The following is a 15013-nucleotide window of genomic DNA, read 5'->3' on the forward strand; positions in this document are numbered from 1 at the left end:
GACAAAATTCGGAAAAAATGTATTTTCAGGGTTTTAAGGTCAACCTTTGTCGAATCACGGGTGCTATACTTATACCACAAACTATACATCAGTATATATTATTAGAAAGGTAATTTAATCTAGTTTAATTTCATATATGATAAATGTTTTCGATAAAATGCATAGTGTCGGAGTTTAACGCGAAAATGTAAAAGAAATCGCGATTTCGGGAAGGTTTTTGCCCCTTTAATTAAAAAGTTTGCTATGGGGTCCGGAATAGTCTTTATTTTTCACTTTTTTTTTCATTTTGGTAATACTAGGGACCTATCATAACACATTGGTGTAAGAATATTTTCCCAGTTCGGCCAGTTCTGATGCTAAAATTACCATGCTAATAATGATATTTAAGTCCTGGAAATGTAGTTTGTAGCGAATGATGGAGTAGTTACTAAAGCAATAGCCGACAGAGTTAATAATAAAAGGTAATTACTCTGATTGAAAATTATTTTTTTTATTTTTTAATGATCAAATCATACACCATTATTTAGGTTTTCTGTGGCATATGAGAGAGAGAGAGAGAGAGAGAGAGAGAGAGAGAGAGAGAGAGAGAGAGAGAGAGAGAGAGAGAGAGAGAGAGAGAGAGAGAGTACTCATGGATGCCCTTATTTCCCATCAAAAACCTGTTCAAAAATTCATATTTTTTCAGGTGCTTAACCTGTTCAAGTGCTAAGCTCGACATCGCCGAGTTGCTGCCGCCAGACTACGACATCACAAAAGAACCCATTCGTGAAGGTAAAACTTTAGTTGACCGTTCTGGTCTAACTATCAATGGTTACCAGGTTACATTTGCAAGAATAAAACACAGTTTAAAGTTAATGATTAGGAGGGAAATAAATAACAAAGGAATGAAACGGGAAATGAAATAAGTTCTTTCAAGAAAAAATGAACTTGAATGAAGAACTGAAAATGTCAAGCGAGGTCAAAGGCAAAAGGTGAGGAAAGGAATGAGAATGAACATGGAAATTTTGTGAAACAATAACACTGTTAAGCCGGAGCTGAAATGAACGAATAAACAAAGTTCTTTTAAAATGCTGGAGTATACGCTTTAAAAGAACTGCATGTCGTAAAACTCGAAGTGAATCAATTGCGCTCATGACCGTCTTGCCACTTGGCTGCTTAGCGAGTATCAGCATAAGCACGATAACCGGTTCAGAGTGGAAACTACCGGACACGACCTGGAACACAACAGAACGCGCAACTAGGCTCGTTCTTGCAAACATTACGTTTTCTAAGAAAGTCGGTTGGCAGAGAGTCAAATCTTTCGGACGTCTGTGAACCTGGGATGTCTGGAAAACTGTGAAAGCTCTCTAAAGAACTTACTTTCGAAAAGCAACTCGAATTTATTGTTAACCAGTGTAACAAAATCCATTGCTCATTCTATTTACCAAGCACTTGCATACAGTGCAAACGCATTGCAGTACTACTGGGCTGTTTACCCGAATCCTGTTTGCATCAGGTTATGCCAACTCATCACCAACCAAATTCGTGACTGCTCTTCGTCCTCTCTCATCCCTACTAACATTCTATCAAGCTTGGGACGCCAGATAGCTCACAATCAGTCAATCACCATCTAGCTACCAAGTGTTGACAGTTGGCTTAGCATGATAATTATGACATTTTCCGTGCCATTAGAGAAAAGTTCAACCAGGATGTAAGCACTTTATAAAAGCACAAACAATTTTGAACGGAAAAATCACAAATGTCACAAAGAAGTTGACATTATTCTTCTTGAGTAAACAAATTTGGCAGCTAGATCTTTATATAGAAAATTATCAATTTCTTCTCTGGTTTTCTATGTTAACCAATCTTTCCTAGGCCGATTTTCCCCCAAGCTTTCGCTTCATTTTGGATCTACCTTATATTTCCTATTCATTGAAGCAAAGATCATGGACATAATCTTTGAGTTTCCTGATTAAAGTGTGAATAGGGTGCGACAAAAGTTTATTATCGCAGACAATGCAGCTATTAGGTTAAGAATCATTGCCATTATATAATTACATTTGTCCACAGACAACATTTTAGTCATCATCACTGCAGGTGTTTGAATAAAACCAGATGACCGCCTTTCATAGAGTGAAATTTGACCAAATTTCACTTAGACGCAGAAAAAAAAAAAACAATTGTTCTAATCTCGGTGATCGTACAATTGCTATTTTTTGTATCGTAATCACACCCTTTTACCATTCTGAAACTTCTTAATGTTATTGTGTAAAACAGTGGTGATGTCATGAGTAAGATATTGGTGACATATTGAGGTTAGATAAGTAAGACTCATCTAGAGAAGAGTAGGGTTGCTAACAACTTAAACTATTGGTTTTCCAGTGGTCCAGTTTATCTCTCATCGACAGAACTTTATTCCAATTACAGATGGAAAACCAATTACAGTTGGAGTCAGCTACAGCATAAAGGGGATCTTCGACGTCAATTTTAGAGATATGGTAAGTTAGATTTGCTCGTGAAAAGTTATTATTATTTTTTTTTTATGCACTGGTAATGAGACTTGAATGGTTGCGTTGTTATTGTAATCACGGCTATGAAAAAGCTGACCACACATTCTCTGTAGAACTTTGTAGTTTTCTGTAACCTTAAAATGTCTGCTAGTAGTCATTAAAAAGTTCCCTCCTGAGTAGGTATACATATGATAACATTGCGCAATCGGAAGTGTAAGAGGACGGCCAATTTCATTTATCAAAAAGTGCGAGTGTTATGAAGACAAAATTAAAAGATTAATATAAGGGCCTTGACATTTTGGAACAAGCAAAGAGGTTTGGAAGAGAAGAGAAAGCGGGCATTAATAACTACTAACTTTGTGCGTTACTGTAGCTCCAAGCAAATAGTGTGTCGATCCCGAAATCAGTAGTACCACCAATCCCGTGGATAGACCTTAAGAATTTCTTTCTAAGAATTGTCGGTATACAAAAATATATTCATAAAGAAAATGCATAAAGATGGTTGATGTCATAGATAAAATGAGGATAATATAAATTAAAGATGTAAGTACTGGAACGTATAACACATGACAAATATTTTAAGTCTTCTAAGGCAAAGTCGCATGAGTCAGCAGGACTGTATTACAGAATCGAACTCCGCGATCCCCCATCCCTTTCTTTTCTCTCACTTTTTCTTTACCGCTGGAATTCACAACATGGAATGAACTACTGTTTTCCATGATATTTTTCATTACCAGCAGATCATTGGAGAGTTCCTAAAGAAAAGGATAGCGAATTTTTACGTAATTAATCATAATAATGGTTAATTTTTCCCAACGTATTTGTTTATAGTATCCTTGGAATGTCGGGTAATACCGTAATGCTAAGGGGTTGGTTGTCTGTCGGCTGCAGCACTCGCTCGCACTGTAAGCATTCACTGCGTAATTGATGAAGACGGATTTTTCTTCGCTGTCATGGCCGCCATGTTACTTTGTCGGCATCGTTGCAGAAATGCGTTTGCAAGACAACTCCAAACCCTATACTAAATGGAGAAAGCTGACAATTGATTAAGGAATTGTCTCGGTAAATGAATTTTCATAATGCACTCACGCACAAAGCACTCGCATGTTTGTCAGTCAATCTATCAATGTATCTATTTCTCTATCATATCTATTACTTTATATTTCAACCTTGGAGTATAATATATATTCATATATAAGTATATATATATATATATATATATAAGATATATATATATATATATATATATATATAATATCATATATATATATCAATGAAAAAATATCACTTGGGAAAGTGTTTAGATCAAACAACATTAATTTTCATCTTTATATACTCATTCAAAATTCATAAGCAACAAGTATATTCTTATTATATAAGGGATGAAATCTTTTGATAAACATACATCACTAGCATTTTTGGCCTCTTGCCGTCAAGGAACCAAAAACGAGCGACTATGACAGTTTGCCGATACTGCAAAAATAGTACAACCCTGTAAAAGACACACGGAAATTGATTTCTTAACTGATTATGAATGAGGCGAAAACTGGATACCCTTTTTATAACAAAAAAAAAAAAGAAAAAAAAAGAAACCTGTTAAATTCCTGAAAATAGGGTAATAGGTAACACATATTGATGAGTACCAATATAATTCAAGCGGCATGAAACTCACTACTAAACTCTGTACGGTAAAGAATTACATAGGTATTACTGGCGTTAGGTTAGTAGAAACTAAATTGTAGTATGATATGAATAGAGAAACACATACATACAATGATATTATGATAGTAGTTTTCCCCAAATTATACCCATTTTCTATTTTTTTTTTTCTCTACGGCAATTCACCTGCTGAGCATATAGGAAGTAGACAAAGCTGTTGCTCCTACCTGGGGGATTTAGGGGAAGTGAGGAGACCGTAGTGAACAGGGTTGATGGTCATACATTCTTTAGCCATCTCCCATTTATATGATTTAAAAAACACAATAACAATAGATAAATGAACACAGATTCTACAAAAAAAAAAAAACCAACAACAATTGTTATTACATTCAAGTTTACTTAATATAATATGATAGGCTAGGAAGGGGTGTGGGGGTAGGAGACGGGAAGTGTTTTGAGGGTGGGATGAAGAGGGGTTAGAGGGAGGGAGGGAGGTACGGGATGGGGATAAAGGACGTGTTCGAAAGCATTGGTTGGCAATGCTTGGCAACACCTTTTAAGTCAAGAGCAAATGCCGTAACTAACACCATTTATGAGTGCATTATATTACCAAATATTAGGTCGAGGTGTCTTGTACACTGTATTAAAAGTACCATTTCGATCAAATAATTAGTTTGAAAGTATTTGAGAAAAACGATGACTCATCCACACGCTCGAGCTTAGCCCGACAAACTTTGTTGGATGTGACTCGGAAGCGGGAAAATTTAGAACCTTATCTCTGCTTCTCCGCTCTGACGTCATATCGTTCGTCGAGCAAAGCTCAACCGTGTGGACGGGCCTTAAGAGTTACTGCCACAAAAACCTGAGTCAACAACGTAGTTAAACTTCGCACTAACAAATTGCTATCATGGAGTTTCTCTTACCCTTTCACGTTAGTGTTATTCTCTCTTTATCCTGTCATTTATTTCTGATAGTAGTATAGCACTAATCAAAACGAATGATTCATGTTGACCATAGCATTAATCCTTCTTTTCATTACAGACAGTATTATTGGCGATGTACTTCAAAATGCGATGGGTCGAACCACGCCTGATTCTCCCCCAGAACATGACCCTCCTCAGTCCCAGAGCTACGGTACCTGTGCATTCCTCGATCCTGAAGAAAATCTGGCTCCCTGACCTCTACATCCACGAGGCGGTGGACATCAGCTCCTTCGACATGATTAGGGATATCGAAGGGGTCAGAATCAGCGAGGATCACTCGATAGCATTTTCGTCGATGTGAGCGGATTTTCGTCTCGTTGGTTTTGCAATTTAATATGGCTAAATATATTAGAAATAATTTTGTTTGCTTTATTCAAGGTGGGTACTACTTTGTCTACACATGTGAACGAGATGTGTCACTTCTCTTGAAATGTCTGCTTCTTTTGTATTTGCAAGGTAGCCATCTTCATGATAAAAGTCAAATTTCCAAGAAAATATTAACTTTTTCGACTAAAATTAGTATCCTTTCAGATATAAGACGCGTTTGGCTTGCCCCATGAATTTTGAGAAGTATCCTTTTGACAAGCAAACCTGCTCCATGACTGTGTCCTCGTGTAAGTTGAATGATTCAAGATGAGTTTTTTGCTTAATACCAAGCATCAGGCTTTTTCAGGTAACCTTTTACTTTTTAGTCAAGTTAAAAAACCAGAATCAAATTGGAAGCAAGTACAAAAATTCTTCTTCTAAGATCGCAGTTTCTTGTGTTCTGTGAAACCAACATTTTTTCGTAAGGCTGCCAGTCCTTGCTTCAAAATCAATTGTCATGTTCAAAATGATAGTTATCCTAGTTCCGATACCGACTGACTTTAGTTATTAGGTCAATGTTGGTACAATCAGCTCCTTTTAAAAGATACCAAAATTTTTTTTTTTGCAGACAATTTCGGCGAAGACGATTTGAGACTGGAATGGACAAGTGCCGGTGTCAGCGTCGAGAGTGAAGTGAAAAAGCAAGTCCCCAACTACAACTTCCATATAACGACCACAAATATTGTGTCTCAACCCTTCTGTGTCAACTGCACATCTAGTAAGTCTCTGAAAAACTGCAGGAGCACAAAACGGGTCAAAACTGCTATTTGTTAGTTCAGCCATTGGACATTTTAGGAAAAAAAAAATCCTTTTCCGGGCACGTTGTCCTTACTCTTGGCTTAGGCCTACCCGAGAGGAAGGGCTCGTGCTGGAATAAGGACAGCTTAAATCAGAACAAGAACAACTTATTCTTACTCGGTGGACGTGAGTCCATCGTGAACTGTCAAACTACCTTTGTGGTTGTTAAAAGCTTCTCTTTCAGTAAATCAGTGCAAAAGGATTAATGTTGAAGTGAACTGCTTTTACTTTATAATTTTTAATAACATAACGCCTTTCTGACTCCCTGTTCTGGAACACTATCCCTTAAAAAATCTATTCTGTAGCAAAAGAATTAAAGTTATATTTACCAATAGGGTTGAAGTTCATCGGATATAAAGTAGTGTGTGTTGGGGTGGGGGGGGGGGGGGGGAGCACACGTGGTAGTCTTTCCGCGTAAACACCAACGACCGTAACATACATAAACTCACAATTGGGATTTATAAAAGCAACCATTATAATTCCTACAAAAATACCCCAATATAAAAAATTCAAACCAATCTAATATTTTGTCGATAATTTAGTTTATTATGTGATATGTTTTTAATTAATAAGCATTGAATGATGAAAAAAAGGGAAATTTCAGAAATAGATTGTGGTTAATAAATCTCTCTCTCTCTCTCTCTCTCTCTCTCTCTCTCTCTCTCTCTCTCTCTCTCTCTCTCTCTCTCTCTCTCGTGAGCATTATCAATACATTATACATCTTTCCTGTATCAGTAAATGACAGATTTATAGGGAATAGGAAACTGTATAAAAGAGATGGAACTCGCTTGAATTTGGAAGGACGAAATTTAATAGGAAACCACCTCAACGAAAACCTCATGAAACACCTCAGTGAACTGAACACTCAAGGGAAGCAGTCGGAAAGAACCCAGAATCTGATTAGCAATAGCACTGCAGGAAACAGTGACAGTAACGGAAACTAATAAAGCCCAGTGACAGTAACGGAAACTAATAAAGCCCGGTGGACCAAATAGAAGATAGAAAAGTATCTCAGAGTGGCGCAGTTTAATGCACAATCTATTCGGAACAAAGTAGATCTTTTCAAGGCATTGGTAGCAAGTGAAGAATTGGACATAATAGGTACACAGAAACATATAGATACAAGAGGCAACAAGAGACTTCGTAGGAGAGTACCAGATAGCTGGATATAAATTGTTAAAGATACTCGATAAAAAAGGTGGAGGCGTTATATGTCAGGGACCACCTCTGTCCAATAGAGGGTAAAATTACAACCATGCAAGAAGTGATTGGCATCACCATAAACAGTCTATGGAAGAAGATAAATAATACTAGTGTACAGACCTCCCCACTAACCACAAATGTCCGATGAGGAGCTGTATGCACTACTAGGACAAGAAATAAACTGCATACTGATAGGAGATTTCAATGCAGCGATACACTGGGACACTATGACCTCCTCATCAAACGTGGAAGGAAAGACTTAGATTTTGTAAAAAAAATGAATTTCTCCACCAATGGGTTGACAAACCTACTTGAAACTACATATAAGACATCGTCCTATCAACAGAAGAGAACCTAGTGTCTGACCTTTCTGTAAGTGACCATAAAATTATTAAGTTTCAAATTAATGTGTCAACATAAAAAAGAGAAGATATGAGATTAAGACTACCGTCGACAAAACCTAAAAAGGATAAAGGAGCACGTTAAAAACAAGGTCTAAAGACCTTGGTTAAAAATCTGGAGTACGACGAGAACACAGGCATAGATAAGTACTGGGAAGCCTTTCTAGAATGAAAGAACATGGAAAGGGCAAAAAACCCGCTCTAGGATGTAGAACCCCTATTAATGAAATACCTAACAAATGGCAAACCTTCCATTCAGCCTAAGTGGTTCAACATAGAAATTAAAAATAAAATATGAGAAAGAGACAGAGTGCACAAATCATATCTAGGGGAGGGGCCAAGTTCACATTCCATTAGGAGGGGGGCGGGGAGCCCCCCTTTTTCAGCATGGGGTAGCCTTCATAATTCCGTTAGCTTTTCCGGTAGAAGGTTGAATTTGGGCTCAAATGACCAAGAATATTGTTTATTAAGTCTTAACACAAAAGTAATTTTGATATCTGGAGCACCACTAATCAATAAAATAAAATTGACCTTCAAAAGAATATAATTGAGATTTTTACATATACATATAATGCAAAATATAAATGTACTATTCAGAATTTAATAACATTCAGTAGACATTAATGGGAATGATACACTGTTTTGCACACAGAAAACAGATCATAATATAATGTATCATGGAAAATAATTATAATTTTCTTTTACGTATGATTGAAATAAAAACAAAATTACCAGTTTTCAAAGGCAGACACCGAATACAGAACAAACATTAAGGTATCTATAAGCATTTTACTGCATATAGTACTTGTTTCTACCATGAAAGAAACCAGGCAGTAATCTCCACTAGCATGTACATTTACATATTTGAGAACAAACTTTATGGGAAGTACACTTCACAAGTTCCCGCCATACGTGAGATGCTTCGGGAACTGTCATCCATACAGGTCTGAATACTCCATCAGAATTCTTCCAGCCATATAAACAGGGGTCAGGTTCTTCCATTTTTGGGTCATGGGCCGTACCCCAAACACTTCCCTGATACACTGCTCGAAGACTGCAGAAGGGCATTTCGAGTTGGAGGAGTGTACTCAACGTTTTGAATTCTTTCACAAAACATAATGCGGCAGAGGTCATTCATAGGTCCAGATTTTCCTACATATATTTTAACAAAAAACTTCTCGAGTTCCTTGAAAATAGTTGAATCGTCACTGAATGTCTGGAAAATCACAGAAAACTTCGGTCAGTTCTGGTGAAGATTGTTTCCGTACCTTAAAACAAATAGCTTTTGATCTTCCTTTGAAATCAGAAGTTGTGTCAAAGCCTGTCATTGTGACAAACAGACGGAGTGCAACTGATCGGGCACGACCCATTGTATTTGTCACTGAGCAATATCTAGAGTTCTTTTTTTCCCACTTCCATAAAGAACATGAATTTGGCAGTCTTCGTTAATCCCATGGAATCGACCATAGTGGCCAATTAAGATTACCACAGCATCAGCATCTGACGTCTTTACAATAATAGAGGTGCATGAAGACTTCAGTGCTTGGAGAATATATACTACAATTCTGGAGTCAGCTTCTTCCTGTTTGAATTCACCATCCATTTCTTCCCCAGGGGCCAATATGTGTAGTTGTCAATATAAGTTAAGTAAACTGTCTCCTTGCATCACAGTTTCTGTAAGAAAGCGAAAAAGCTCGGACTTGTTCTTATTGTCCCGTAAAAACTCTCAACAGTTCTTAAGAGATCAAAATCTAGGGAGAAAACTTTTAACCTTGACCCCTTACCTTTGTCACTACAAATTTGTTCCTTGGTTGAATGTTTCCGGTAATAGTCACAAACAACATCCCCTCGGCAAGGTTTGTGCAATTACATTTGAATGAGCTTGAGCATTTGGTTCAAACCATAATCCTGAAAGGTGTGAATTCCACGAGTAGTAAGAGAATGAACAAGGGCCCGTTATTCATACCGACACAAAGAAATGGAGTGGTTTTCATCATAACTTACTTCATTAAGGGTGCAGTCCACAATGGCCGAGTTATTTGAGTGGAACATTTTCTCCTCGCTGTAGGCCATTGAAGGAAGGGGGGGGGGGGGGGGGGAGTATTGTGCTTAATGTGCAAAAAAAGGTTTCAAGATCTCCTCGTTTGTTTGAGACAATATACATTCTGCTGAAAGAGGGATGCACAAGACCTGAAGAATGCAGTTTCTTAGACTGAAGCTTCCGACAGGCTTTGATTTTAAAGATAAAAATAGTTCTTCTTTATTGGATGATCCACTGGTACGGTCCTCCCAACAATTACTTTTTGAACAAAGTGGATTTTGTGCCTCTCTAAATAAGGCGGTCCCTTCGGATCTCCCTTCTGCAGTTCTTATGTCACTTTGCTTGATTCTGATCTAACTTCAAAAGTTGGGCCAGTTGTTAAGTTCAACAGATGCCCAGCATCCCGAAAAATACCAACTATTGCTACAAAATTTGCATAGGTCTCATGTTTGTCGACCAAACCTTTGTTTCCTGAGGGAAAGACCAAGTCCTCCTTGGATACCTGTGACATATACATTTCGACCAGTCCATTATGCGACGTTAGACAACAGGAACGGTAGATAATAGAATAAATCTCTGTAATATTATGAAAAGGGATTGGAAGTCCTAATGACATCTATATTCGCTGTTGGCTTTATATACATCAGTGGTTCCCATCTTCGCTACCAAGGACCCCTTTCATTTTAATAGGTTTCCCTACGGACCGCCTGTGTGTAACTGCAATATATATATATATCTTTCTTTCAGTGTGCTCATTCTCGTATATATATAATATATATATATATATATATATATATATATATATATATAATATATATATATATATATATATATATATATATATATATATATATATATATATATATATATATATATATATATATATATATACACACACACACGAGAATAAGTGCTTGACTAATTGAGGTGGTCAAACTCCTGAAGACAATGGGAGAGTTTGACCTCGGCTATTTTCATGAGAATGTGAAAACACAAGGCGGGATATTTATTGCATCTTTTAACTAGCTAGATTCCCTCTCTTAACTTTCATCTTGTGAAGAAGCTGGCAGATATCGCCCCCCCCCCCCCCCCCCTACCCTGCTATCGCATCGCTTCCTCAGTGGAACTCCTAATATATGTCTGAAGTCATGGCTCTGATGGCATTATAGCTTCCCTCGACATCGAATCTCTATGTATGTGACTGCAGACAGAACTAGTCAACATTTAGCTACGCCAAAAAATAGTGGAATTACGAAGGTTACCCCATACTGGAGAAGGGGGTGCTCCCCCAAGCCCCTAATGGAATATGACCTTGGTCCCTCCCTAGATATGACCCGAGTGGTCTTGAGAATCACCTTATATCAACGGCTAAACTTTTACAAGCATGGTAAATCTCAATGAAAAATGCTTAATAATTCACACCTGCTAAATCAAAAATAGCATAGGTCCCCTAAGGGACAATAGAGGAAAGCTTGTGAACTCAGACTTGGAAAAAGCAGAGTTACTGAATAAGTTTTTAATAGTGTTTTCACAATTGAAGACTACTAAAAACCGGAACCTGCTATTAAATATGAAGGGGCAGAACCGTTGGACAAAATAATATTTACAGAAGATGACCTTAAAAACAAAATTGACAAACTCGACAAGTTCAAATCTCCTTCCCCGGATGAGATTCATCCAAGAGAAATTAAAAGAGCTAAAAGAGGAGATAGTTCCTCACCTGTATAAACTCTACAGAAAAAGTGCAGGGCAAAGAAAGGCCCCCAAAAGATGGAAACAGGTAATGTGACCCCAGTTTTCAAAAAAGGTCCAAGAGAAGAGCCGGGAAATTATAGACCAATCCGTCTAACGTCAGTCGTTTGTAAGATTTTTGAGTCCATAATTGCAGATCAAATTGTGGATCACATTGATAGAAACAAATTTATGTTAAACAGTCAACATGGTTTCAGACAAAACAGATCCTGTCTATCAAACCTATTGGAGTTTTTTTCATAACATGCCTGGTATTTACTACAGTAGTAGAACAATAGATATACTCTACTTAGATTTCCAAAAGGCCTTTGACAAAGTTCCACACAAGAAACTAATGACAAAAGTTAGAGCTTTAGGAATTGTAGGAGAAATAGGAGACTGGATCGAAGACTGGCTAACTTATAGAAAACAGAGTTGTAATAAACGGTGAACAGTCAGAATGGGTATATGTAACAAGTGGAGTTCCTCAGGGTTCTGTCCTTGGCCCTCTCTTGTTTATAATTTACATGAATGACACTGATGTAGGCTTAACTAGCAGGATAACCAAATTTGCAGACGACACCAAACTAGGTGTAAATTCAGCAGACCCAGATACAGTGGAAAGTTTAAGAATTTATTTAAAGAAAATAAGAGAGTGGTCAAAAAGATGTCAAATGCCTTTTATCTTGGACAAGTGTTAAGTGTTACAAATAGGAACAAACAAGCCTCATGCCAACTACCTGCTGCTTGGGAATGACGATGTAGAACATGAAGAGGGCCTTAGAGTCATTATTACCAAGGACTTAAAATCCACAAAACAGTGCATAAAACAGTCTAATAAAGAAGGCACAGAAACTAGTGGGATACATAAAGAGGCAGTTCAAATACAAAAACAAGGAAACGGTGCTGCAGCTCTACACATCCATAGTTAGACCTCATCTTGAGTATGCAGTACAGTTTTGGTCACAACCACTAAAGACATAAATAGATTAGAAGGGGTACAAGCAAGAGCCACAAAGTTAATTCCATCCATTAGGCAAATAGGTTACCAAAGACGACTAGATAGCTGAAATGTATGGATTAGAAACATAGATTACGAGGACAACTAATAGAAACATACAAAATACTGAAAGGCATAACAGAAGTAGGCAGTAAACTATCTGCGTTAAACGAAAACCAGACAAGAAATAATGGATGGAAACTAGAACGGAAGAGATACAACATCTCATTGCGGGAACTTCTTCATACAAGATATGTGGCACATGGAAAAAACTGCCACCAGAAGTTGTCAACAGCAGCAGTGTGGAAAGGTTTAAAAGAAAGCTAGACAAAATCATTAGGACACTATGAATGCACAGTAAAACCTGCTCCTAGAGTTAAGTGAGCACACGATATCTCCTGAGATGGACTAACCTGGGATGGACTAATAAGTATTTGAGACATCCTTATCCTTGTAACTCAAGTTTTTTCCCCCTCCTTGAAAAGTTTATATTTTATTCTACCATCTGAAAACCATGATGGTTATGTAAAGATGGCAGACCAACCGGGCAGGCTGCAAAGCAACAACAATATTGAAGGGAAGGCTACATTTACTTATAAAACCAAACGACACCTGCCTGCAAAGAGGATGGGCACTTTGTATCAATAAAGATATCGAAACCACCGACATCTGTCTTGCTGGTATTATTATGAAGGGTAGTCAATATCAATGGCTTTTATAGTCACCCCGCAAAAAAGGTCGGTCCCAGCACACCAGTGTGGCGTTTGTGGTTTTTTGTCTGATAACGTGGTCAAATAGCGCTATTTGGCATCTCTGTATGGCCACACTGACTACGACTACATCTGTCTTGCTAAAAAACCACACTTATCACTTTGCTTTAAATTTTTTAAAATTAAGCTTTGATACTGAAAAAAACTATAAACAAAATATATACGAAATGTAATTCTTCAAAATTCAATCCTTAAATAATAAAAATGATAAAAGATCGTAAAGTCAAATCGAATTTCCATCTCCTACTGATAGTAGAGTTTGACATTTATGGAGGCAAAAAGTGGAAGCAATTTCATTGGTAACACTGACGTTTAGTCATTTTACCCACACTGACTGAGGTCAAGACGGCAACGCTACAGCACACTAGAATTCCAAAGGATTAACCCAACATGCAATCACAACTACCAAAATGAAAAATTTGTGCATTGCCAAGCTCATATTTGGGGCACTTCAGCCACTCCGCGGTTAAGAAATGAAAAGGAGTTGAAGTGATAGACAGCAAGGCATTGAGTTTCAGAAAATAAAGGAAATGAGGTATAAATATCTGAAGGTGGAACTGGGAGAAAGCCCCACGGTTACATTAAGAAGTAACAGTCAGAGGTACTGCACAGCACGCCTTAAGAAAACAATAGGTCAATTGAAGGCTTTAGATTGGACGCAGCAAAGGACCGAAGAGACGCTGCGAACACCCTTCAGTAATACCTGCAGAGCACCACCTACCTAAGGTGAAATGACTGCACTACCTCCTTGCAGGGTCCTCTGTCGAGGGACAGATTTGTCACCTTCAGGCCAGTGCCAACAAGATGCACTTATCGGGAAAAGCACTGCTTTAATCTTATAAAAGAATTATTAGTAGCATGGCCGACAATACTGGACTACGTGAGAAAGCACACGAGAACTGTTCAAATTACAGAAGCTCTGACCCTTGGACCTTCATTCAAGACCGACCAACATCCCCAACACAAGTTGCGACTAAAACTAATCCTTCCTGTCTTCTGATTGGCAATATCTCGAATTTCTTTTCACAGTGTCTAAATAAACGGCCGCCGTTCTGCATTTTGTATTTATTTTACGAGGTAAAACCCTGTAGGTTCAGGATCGTCTCGCCTTATAGGCTACCTTAAAACAGAACTGCGATGCAATATCAGACTGACCCTTATACTACTACTTGCCAGCCACCAAAAACGCCTGTAAAATTGATTAATAAAGGACATTTCGGTAATTCTAGAGAATAACTCCACACGGACTGTAAGGCACGTCCCCGAGAATACGACAGCCACTAGGGATTGGGCGTCGTGTAGTATTTCACCGTATTTAGTACAAACCCCTGGGGGTTAATTACAGCCGACCCCCAAAAAATAACGGTAGATTCAAAAGAAGCAACCCAAAATACTATAAAGAAACAACCCAAATAGTTTACGAAACTGTAATTTATAAAGAAATACCCAACGTGGAGTTATTACCTAAATTTACCTTAATGTCAATAAATCTGACTTACCTTTAATACTTCAGATTCTCCTCTTCACATCTTTTATCATCTAATGCAGAGAAGAAGCAAGGTTCCTGAGAGG

General features: G+C 37.7%; 1 protein-coding gene across 1 annotated transcript in view; it reads left to right on the top strand.

Moving 5' to 3' along the window:
- Window positions 1–15013, top strand: part of LOC135210910 (gamma-aminobutyric acid receptor subunit rho-1-like) — a 44064-nt gene that overhangs the window by 23634 nt on the left and 5417 nt on the right. Inside the window, exons 3-7 of the mRNA XM_064243861.1 lie at window positions 686–771; window positions 2407–2477; window positions 5190–5428; window positions 5663–5745; window positions 6066–6215. Coding sequence (XP_064099931.1) covers window positions 686–771; window positions 2407–2477; window positions 5190–5428; window positions 5663–5745; window positions 6066–6215 — 629 coding nt within the window. The remainder of the gene's footprint in view (window positions 1–685; window positions 772–2406; window positions 2478–5189; window positions 5429–5662; window positions 5746–6065; window positions 6216–15013) is intronic.

Source organism: Macrobrachium nipponense, chromosome 4 (assembly GCF_015104395.2).
Source record: "Macrobrachium nipponense isolate FS-2020 chromosome 4, ASM1510439v2, whole genome shotgun sequence".
NCBI classification, from domain to species: domain Eukaryota; kingdom Metazoa; phylum Arthropoda; class Malacostraca; order Decapoda; family Palaemonidae; genus Macrobrachium; species Macrobrachium nipponense.